This window comes from Bison bison, unplaced genomic scaffold, assembly GCF_000754665.1.
Source record: "Bison bison bison isolate TAMUID 2011002044 unplaced genomic scaffold, Bison_UMD1.0 scf7180017864460, whole genome shotgun sequence".
Taxonomy (NCBI): Eukaryota; Metazoa; Chordata; class Mammalia; order Artiodactyla; family Bovidae; genus Bison; species Bison bison.
In genome coordinates, this window is record NW_011495022.1 from 4,810,469 (window position 1) to 4,820,334 (window position 9,866).

General features: G+C 56.5%; 1 protein-coding gene across 1 annotated transcript; it reads right to left on the bottom strand.

The window, feature by feature from the left end:
* Positions 1 to 5,938: 5,938 nt before the first annotated feature.
* On the bottom strand, positions 5,939 to 6,899 carry HOXD12 (homeobox D12). Its single transcript, XM_010859792.1, has 2 exons — positions 6,329 to 6,899; positions 5,939 to 6,177 (listed from the first exon to the last, which is right to left on the bottom strand). The coding sequence occupies exons 1-2, from the start codon at positions 6,897 to 6,899 to the stop codon at positions 5,939 to 5,941; spliced, it is 810 nt and encodes a 269-aa protein (XP_010858094.1).
* Positions 6,900 to 9,866: the final 2,967 nt, after the last annotated feature.

The following is a 9,866-nucleotide window of genomic DNA, read 5'->3' on the forward strand; positions in this document are numbered from 1 at the left end:
CCCCTACACCCCTTCCTGCAGCCGCTCCCTCCCCCGTGACGCCGCCACCCTCTTCAGTTTGCCCGCCAGGAGCTTGTTGCTTCTAGTTCAAGGCGCGTAATTGCGCCGCTCTCGGGGAGCCAGGAGCCCTGATTTACATATTTCTCTGCCCGGCGCTCACGCCGAGCAGTAACTTGGCTCTCTCTACTGCCGACCCGGAGCGCGAATGCCAGCCTCAAAACACTCAGCCAAAAGCCTACCAGAAGCTCACCCGGCTCAGGGTCTCGGTGCCCACTCGGCCCTGTCGCCTTCTCTTCTCTTTCTCCTTCCTTGTCCCCCTTCAGTCTTCTCACTTGTCTCTCCGTCCTCTCTCCTCTCACTTCCCCGTTTCCTTTTTTCTTCTTCCTTCCTGTTACTTTACTCCCCTCCTTGCCGCTGGCTCACTCGGTCCCCTGACCCTCTCTCCTCCTTTGCCCCAGCTATGTGTCCCCGCCTCAATCTCTCTCCCTGTCGCCTCTCCGCCTTTTCTCTTGCAGTGCTAAAGCAAGGAGGGAGTTCAGCCAGCGGAGATACCCCGTGGCCCTCCAGAAGCTTGGGGGTCTGCTGAACAAAAGGATCTGGAGTCCTCTCAGGGTGCCTGGCTTCCCGCTTTTCCGCAAGCAAGCAAGCAGAGACAAACCGCCGGTGCCTCCGCCCGTCTCACCCTCTCTGCCTTCTGGCCTGGATAAGACCAACCAGCCTCACAACCAGCTCCTTCCCTGTGTCGGAGCCCCGCCAAGGCCTACGCATCCGTGCCGCGTCTCCCCTAGGCTTCTGCAGCACCCTAGGGCCCGCAGGGCCACTGTGGGCTCCCCGGAGGTCCGTTGGCTCTGGGAGTGAGGGGCGGGCTCTCAGCCGCTCTTGCCTCCTGGTTTAAGCCCCTCTTCTCCACTCGACCCTGAGGGCCCCCCATCCACTCTCCCCAAGGCCTCACTCTCCTTGGCGGCGGCTGCGTCCCTCTTTTCTAGCCCGGGGGGTGGGGGAGTGGGGTGGGTCCAGGCGAGGCCTGGGCTCAGCCTCAGGAAAGCCAGCGTTTTCCAAAGGTGAAACCAGTCTCTTGGCAAAAAGCTCCCCAAATCCGAATCCCGGAACTGAGGGCAGGAGGTTGCCTTTCGCTCCCCAGGATTCCTCTGCCAGGCAATCAGTCCCAGCATTGGTCCCAGGCCTCAGCCCTGCGCCCGAGAGAGGCAGTGCAGGTTGTGAGGCTGGTTCCCTCCCTGGCCCCGGTCGCCGCAGTGCCCGTGCCGTGAGCTCTGCCCACCATGCCGACTGACAGAGAAAAGGCGGGTGATCAGAGCGCATATCTATTTTTCTGACCAATGTTCCCCCCTTCCTCTTTTATCTCTTCCCTCCCATTCTCCCTCCCACTTTCTCTCCTCCGCCCCCTCCCACATCAGCTTCCCTCCGAACACTGCGCGAACAGGTCGGTGGGGCTGGAGAGCAAGAAACCCCCCATCCCAGAACTGCCCATCCTTGCATGCACCCTCCACATAACTGGCACCCTCGCCCAGATTCCAGCTCGCCCCCTTCTCCTCAGCCTAGACCGCTGGCACACTTGTGTGCCTCCCTATCTCCATCTCTTGCCCAAACCTCTCCCTTTCGAGCTCGGAGTTGACGCCCCAGGATCTCTCTCCTAAAATGGCTCCCCGGACACTGCACTTTAGCCCAGCGGCCGCTCAAGACCCAGGGCAGGGGCCGCGGGGTGCCCCCCGGCTGGCTCTTTATGTGTCTGCAAGTGCGCAAGATTTTGGCACCTTCTCTCTGCACGGGTGGGGCGCAGGCAGCCCGCTGCCCCCAAAGTGGAGTCTGCTGACCGTTAAAGAGGGAAATGGGGGAGGACGAACCATTCAAGTTCAACGACATGGCGACGGCGCTCGGGCTGGAGGCGCGCTTTGGCGGGGGAGGGTGAGCCATCTGCAGCGGCGCAAGGGTGCACAGGGAAGGGGGCGGCCGGCCCTTCTCTGCACATTAGCACGAACCCCCACCCCCCACAACCAAGCCAAGGCGTTCGTTCTTGGCCCAGCCCGCTTCGCCCTTTGGCCCCAGCTTTCTCCTCCATCCTCACCCTGAAACCCAAGGAAAACCGCAGCCTCCCGACGCGTGCGTCCGGCTCGAGAACCTACCGTGAAGATCCAGGGGCTGTGGCCTCGTCTTTGCCTGCGCGGCCCCACTCGAAGCGCAGGGAGCGCACCGGACCCTGTCTTCACAGCCCGCAGCTCCGCGAGTGGTAGCTTTCCGCGCAGCGCCTGGACGCGATGCGGTAATTTTGAGCCACCCAAGATAAGACACTAACTTGACCTTAACTTTGTCAGGGCGCCCCTGGTATCTGGAGAACGTGAACAGACACTGTCTGGCAGCTCTCGTAAAAACTGACTGGGGAAGAGATTCTGAGTCATTTCATTTATTGCCACTACAGTTCTGCAAGAAAGCTTTTCCTCCCTGCCAAACTTTAATTATTTATGCTCTTTTAGGAAACGAAAGAAGAGGAGAAACGCAGGGCAACACCCAGAGCCTGTCCCTTCCCTGAAAAGTCTTCGGAATGGGCTCCCTAAGTCAAGTGACCGAAGAACAAAAATGTGGGGAGATTACCTTTGTCCAAGGACGGTCGGACAGCCGGTGTGTCCCCCGCCCCCACTAAGGGGGGGTGGGTGCAGCTGGAAGAGGCGGGGTGAAGGGGCACACCCTCCCCCCACCCCCACAGACATGAATATTTACAACGGTTCTGGGTTTCTCCTCCACGCGCCCGCCTCCCGGAAGCCTCTCCATCCCGCCTCCCTTGGGGAGAGCCCCCAGGCCTTAAAAGCGTCTCCTGGCCGGCCCTCTGAGCTCTCAGCCGGTTGAAAGCCAGACCGAGCCGTTTTTCCTTGTTTAAAAACCTTTTCTTTGGTCAAGAGGCCCGCCTGGACTGCAGCATTTCGGAGGACGCATTTGTCTTTGTGCGAGGGAATGTTAAACATTCAGATTTCAGCATTTTGCTGGGGTATTTGTTTTTTTCAGATTTCATCGTGCTTCCAAATCCCTGCTGGGACTTTGGTTAGAAAGGGAGAAAGGACACCACCGCCTTTATATTCGTGTGGATCAGCAAAAGGGATGGATTTGAAAAACACTATTGAAGCTCCAATCAAGAGACAAAATTTTACACTTAGGACAATTTCAATCTCTTTGGGGAGTGGTCTTCACGAATATCTCCTTCCATCCTACATCCCAGGCTAAAGCGAAAGAACACAATGATATAATGGCGTATAGTGCAGAGGAAATGGTCTCCCTGTGTTGTCTTAGGGCCTTGGTCTAAGTCCGGTTCCCTGGCCCTTTACCCAGCCGGCCATACCTGAGGTCCGAGTGTGGCCTCTGCCTTTGTTTGGTTATTTTGAAGGGGGCAAACCTTACCGGACTCAGAGAGACTCAGTTCTGATACCATTGCCTCCCTGAGCCCTACCAGCGTTTCTAAATAATAGGGCCTCCCTCAGCAGCTTCTTGCTTCATTTTTCTTTTTTTTAAAAGGAGCTGTTTAAAATATATTTCATCAGATTTGCTTCAGAGAAGGGGAGTTGGAACCATTGAATGCTCAAAATTAGAGACTTAACGTTTTTCTAATTCTTCCACTTGCTAAAAGCTACTAATTCTCTAGTTTCCATCTCTGAGCTAGCAGGGAGCTGGGGTCTGCAAGAGCTCAGAATCCTGAACAGGCCCCAGGTTTCCTGGCCTGGTTTAGAAGCTCTGAAGACCTAGAGGGTGCCGGGTCCACATTTGCTAAGGGAGGCTGCTGGGCTCCTGGCAGAGGGACCAGTACGGAGGATTTCCACAGGACGTAGCCTATTCACAAGAAGCCTGACTGGAAAAACATGGCAGGGAGAGACGTTTTGTATTGAAGTCAAAGGAACCTCATATCTTGGCAGCCCCCTGATAACAGCAAGCTTCAAAGTTTGAGAATTTAGGCAGAATGCAGAAGTTCCTGCCAGCAACAAGCCGAGGGTTCACTTAGTGTGTGGGACACGCTGAAAGCTGCTCATGGTTCCCCTACCTTGGTATTTTATATGTTTTGTTCATAGGCTTTTATACACCATTTCCTGACTAACTTGGAAGCCATTTTCTCATTTAATGAACAGTCAAGTCGACACCCATAGTGAAACAGCAACCAGGAAAGAAAAACGAATTTGGTGACCTGAAATACATTAGAAAAGAATCTGAAACATTTTGAAAAACCGACATCAGTCCTGTGACAGCTTGACTGGGACTTGGATATTTATTTCCACTGAAAACATTTCTGTATGTCTGATACATACAAGCTATTGTTTTTGACAAAATAAACAAAACAGGTACAAAAATTATTAGATAGCAGAGAAAATGCAATTCATCTAAACATCAACTGAGGTCAGTTGGGCTGAGGCTCAGGGTGCCCCATGAGGTCCATTCCAGATCTTGTACTGAAAATTCTTGGTCTTTCACTGAGAATAAATCATCATTGTACTTTTGAGAAAAAATCTTCAACTCTTTGGCTGTGGTGCATCTCACTAGAAGAGAGGGAGCTATTTCTCTGAAGGAGGTGGAGAAGGGGCAGAGATGATAGAAGGAGCTTGGGGGGCCCTTAGGGTCACTGAAATCAAGGCAGGACACCCCAACACACCCAGGACATCTCTACCTGGCATTCAGCAACCCCACCCTCCACAGAGCAAGCCTGCCAGGGCCCATAATCTCTCAGGCTCTGCTGGAGCAGGTCAGACATGGCCTCAGAAAGAGTACAGCAGTGGGGCCCCTGGTGAATCTGGTGGGCGGTGAAGAGAATGAGGAGAGAGAACTTCTGCTTCTCTCTGCTTGGTTGAGAGAAGAGAGGGGGCTGAGGATCTGAAGGGCCTCCTTTCTAACCCTCCTGATTTCTGGCTGGTGGGAGAGACTTCACCTCTCCCTGCAGTGGTTCATTACCATAATTCAAGAAAGAAAGACAGAGTGGACACCTTTTCCCACCTCTCCAGGAAAGCCTTATGGACAGGCAGACTGTAAGACCCCCCCCTTTCCTGGCTCACTCCCACCTCCCCCTGGATGTTTCCCTTCCTCCTGGTGCAACTCAGCCTCAAAGCCAACTAGGAGCTTGCCTCACCAGAGTTCAGCTCTGGGGGTCCAGTTACAAAGTGGAGGGCCCTAGCATAGGTATGTGTGAGGTTGTGGGAGAAATGGGGATTTTACCAGTCCATCTGGAGATTGCCATTTGCTGTGGAGCCCCAGCCTCCCTCATCCCATCCAAGGGAAGGAAGTGCCCAATCCATTCAGCCCAGCTGGAGGGGCCAGCCCAGCCTGGACTCCAAGGTGTCTCTGGAGTTTGTCTGGCCACCACGCCCCCTTACTCCTTTTTCCTCCTGAAGGTCTAAGGCGGCTACTGTCCTCCCAAGGGAGAATGGTGCCCTTTCCTTCCTCCAGAGTCAAGATCCTGGCTTTGCCACAAGGAGTTTGGCTGCAAAGAGACAGAATTGTGCCGTCAGCCCTTTCTACTCTGCTAGGGAGGTCTTCCTAAATTCAGTTTCACTCTGAGCCCTAGTAAGGTGTCTGCTGGATGCAGAAAGGGCTGGGGAGGAGGAGATAGGAAGATGAATCAGGTGGAAGCAGAAATGCTAGTACAAAGGCGCTAAAGTGAATCTGAGGGATAGTACCCCAGCTAAGAGTTAGGACAGGTGACCCTAGACTTCCACTCTGGAAACCTCAAGGCCGAGGCTGCGACTTCTGCAGGTTTCTCTGAGAAAGGGGGAAAGCAGGGACGCTTAACTGGCCAGGTTTCCAAACAAATCTCCTGCAGGCTTCTGGGGCTGCTGTCTGAGAGGGAGGGTACCTGGAACCAGTGGAGAAGGAGCAGAAGAAAAAGCCCCATCTTCCTTCACGGCCAGGCCTTGAAAAAAAGGCAGGCCCAGCTCGGCCGGGGACACACACGGGGCTAGTACAACGCCAGCGCCTGCTCGCGCAGCACCACGCGCTTCTTCTTCATACGCCGGTTCTGGAACCAAATTTTGACTTGCTGGTCGCTGAGGTTTAGCCTGTTGGACAATTCCTTGCGCTTCTGCCGGTTGATGAATTCGTTGAGAAGGAATTCATTCTCCAGTTCCGCAATCTGCTGCTTTGTGTAGGGTTTCCGCTTCTTTCGGGCCCTCCCCGGGGCCGCCCCCCACGGTAGGCCTGCAACACAGCCCCAACCCAAGTCAGCCCGGCCCGCTCCCACTTGCCTGCCCGCCCCTGGCGGCTTCCCTCCCTCTACACACTCTCCCCAGCACCCCACCTCCCACCCCGGCCCGGGGAGCTTTGCTCGGGGAGCCTGGCCACCCTTTACCGTCGGGCAGCGAAGGTCGCAGGCAGGAGGCGACGCCCGCCTGCATTGTCATGTTCAAGTTGAGCGGGCCTTTGGCGTCGTCCTTGAAACCGGCGGAGCAGGGTGTCCCCTCGAGAAGGGTTGAAGAGCCCGGCGCGACGCGGCCCATACCGGTGTAGTCGTATTTGGCCACTTTGAGAGCAGCGGCCGCAGGGGCCAGACTAGACTCCGGGATGAAGGGCGGCCGCGCACGGCCTCGCTCCTCCGGCTCCGCGGCCGCGTCGGGAGTATAAAACTTGGCCTGTTCTTCGGATCCGTCCTTGGCGCCCAGGGGCTGCAGGCCGAGAGGCCCAGAGCCAGCCAGGTAGGGCTGGGGAAAGCTGCCGAAGGCGGTGGCACCAGCAGGCTGCGCTGGGGCGCAGGAGGCGGGCGTGGTGGCCCAGGGCAGCGCGCCGCGTGGGTACGAGATAGGGGGAAGTGCGGCCAACTGGCCGCCATTCGGCCGCAGGTTGGAAAAGTAGAAGGAGTCGGGCGACTGCAGATTCAGAAGCGAGCCCACATAGCCCGCTCTGTAGAGACTGCGCTCACACATCTCCAACAAAGGGCTTGGGCTGCGCTCGCAGCAGTATTTAGTTACAACCGGGAATAAGAGGGACAGGCTCAGACGATTGGACGAAACTTCGCCTGCAGGTTCTTCAAAGCCGGTCATTTCAGCACCGCCTACATCCCCCGACCCATTTCCCTCGCCCCCGCCCCCATTCAGGGTATTATGATAACACCCGCAATATTCGATGGCGAAGGACGAGGTTGCCAGGCCGAGCCAAGTCATACTGAGAGAAGATGGAAGCCTCTTTGAGTTTCCTGGACGATTTCAAGAGCTAGGGGGCATTGGGCATCGGGTACCTCTGCCTTAATGTCCCTTGGGACCCTTCTTGGTCTTGACTGACTTTGCACTCCCGTTTTCTGCTGGCTACTTGGGTCAGGCTTACTTTTACCAGCTTTCACCTGCAGGTGAGGCCTTTTCCAGTAGGGTGCACTTCCTGGCTTGTCCAGAGAGCCCTTGGTCTGGTAAGGCCATCCTCGGTCTGTAGGCCTTAGCAAAGCTAGTCCTACCCCGTCCCTCCCCACCTCATCCCTCTGTACTGGACTGTGCACAGGTGACCTGGCAGTGAAAACCCAGGGCTGCCTGAGCCCCAGGTCCCAGGCTGCAGGCATAGTTTGCTGATAGAAGAGAAATGCATCACAAATTCTGCCCAAGTTTGGCGCCCAGGAAGGAGGCTTCACATCACTCCTGGTGTGCTTCACCATGGCCCAGCCTTCTGCTCCTAGTACAGTCAGCATCCAGGTCCCTGTAGAGTGCTGGCCTGGGGACCCGGGCTGCTTGATTGGACAATCGTGGCCAAAGGCTACATTCTTTTAGTGGCCAGCAGTTCACCTTGGCGATTACACCCAGCAAACCAGAGTTCCAAGGTGTTCATTCACTCCGTGGCGTGCAGTAGAGCGAGCTCCCCTAACCTGGTGTTGAAGAACAGAAGACCAGAGCCACCGGCCGGGAACAGCGGGGCACACCGAGGCACACCGAGGCACACCGAGGCCGCGGACTAACTGCGTTCCTCTGCTCCGCGCCTCCAGGGGCGCGCGGGCCGCTGGCGGGTTCGGAGGTCTGGCGAACAGGGAGGCGGGCGGCAGCGCTCCCTTGCTGGGAGCAATGCGGCAGCCCCCGGCCGCAGTTCCTCCGGTCCAGTGTGGCCAGAGGGCTCAGGATCCTCCTTTCTTGCCTCCGGTCCCAAGACCCCCAGCGACCCGCCTCCGCCCCAGCCTGCAGCCCGCCTCGCGGTCCCCGAGCCAAGCTGGAATTGGTTAGACCGCCAGCTCCGGCACGGAGACCACACAGGCGCCGCCGGAGGGCAAGGCTGACCACCGCGCTGCGACTTTATTGTGTGAGTTATGGCGACCAATTGGGCGGCTCTGGGGAACGCAATCGGCTTCTTCCCCTCGCTCTGGGGCGGGGTAGGGGTGGGGATGGGGTGGGGTGGCAAGTCTGGGCTCCACAGGGCTCCGTCAGAGTTTCCTTAGGAGCTCAGAAACAGAGAAATATTCCATTCCCTTGTCCTTTCGTGGGGGGTGTAGGCACGCGCTGCAACCTCAGTTCCTGGGGACTTAGGGAGCCTAGGCTCTCAGGGAAACTCGCCCTGTTTTCGAGGAGCTACAACCTCCCTAAGTCTGAAAGTTCCAGTTCCAAGGAGTGCCTGCAGTCTTTTGTCTTCCTATCTCAGTACCATTTCCAGGTCCAGGGGTGTCTACTTCGGACGCTTAGGCGGATGCTTGCTGCGGTTTGCCCAACGGGACTAGAGGTATAAAGGAATCAAGAGAGAAATAGAAAAGACGAACAACTAGACTCTCTTTTCTCCTTGGCTCAGATGATGCCCAGCTGCCCCATCTCATCTTCTGGGCTTATGATTTCCTAGGTCCAGCAGACAAAGTTGTATGTTAGAGCTGGCAGGCTGGGGACAGGGAGGGAGGGAGTGAAGGAGGGCGGCGAAGTGGGAGGGTGTCAGAGGCTTGGCTGGTGAACTGCAGAATGGGAAAGGAGGATATGGTCGCGGAGTTACAAGGCGAGCTCTGCCAATGCCGCCTACTGCCCAGGAGATGGCGAGCGAGCTCCACGCCTAGGGAGGCGCCGCCGCACGGTCAAGATCAACAGTGAAGGACGGCTCCGCCGGCCTGGGGTCGCCAGCCTGTGCCGTCACGGCCCGCGGCCCGGCGCGGGCCAAGCATCTCGAAACGCCGGAGATGGTAGCGGCAAGGCTGGCCGGGACGGCGGAGCCACAGGGATCCGGATGGCTGCCAGAGACTGGGAAGGGTCGCGGCCGCCCCTTTGGCGGTAAGTCCCAGCTCCGAAGTCTTCTTCGCCTCTTGGATCGCGCGTAGACGCGGGGGCCTCGATTCTCCACCGGCGGCGCTCGAAACCTGCCAGGTTTTGGAGGCGCTCTGCCGGTGGCCTTTCAGTCTCCACCCGCAGCAAAGGCCTCTCCCCGAAGCTTCCTCCGTTTGCCTCGTGGGTCTCCCTACCACCCCTCCGGCCGTTGATCGGCTCCGCTCAATTCGGAATATAAAAGGAATGCATATAAATAACAAAGTCTTCATCTGTTATTGATTTAGCCGTCAATTCAAATTCCACTGGAGAGCGTTTGAACGCAGTTTTCATCTTCAGCAATCCTCCTGTTTCTCTTAGGCGGGGAAAATTGACCAGCGAACTACAGATGAAAGGAAAACCTCGAGGCAACCCTCCCTACCATCCACGGCAGGAAACCTGAGAAATGGACCTGGGAGATGGGATGCGGTTGTGGAGTCTGGAATTTACAAAAAGAAAAGGGGGGAGGAACGACGATGGAGAAGGGAAACAGGCCCATTTTAAATAAAAACACATCTTGTGAGAAAAAGAGAAATATGTTAGTGACTCTAACCGAAGTGGAACGTCAGGACGGTGTGGCCCCATTTTCAGGGGTTATTTCTTCTTGAGAGATTGAATCGTGGTCACTTTTCCTTTTCTCTCTGT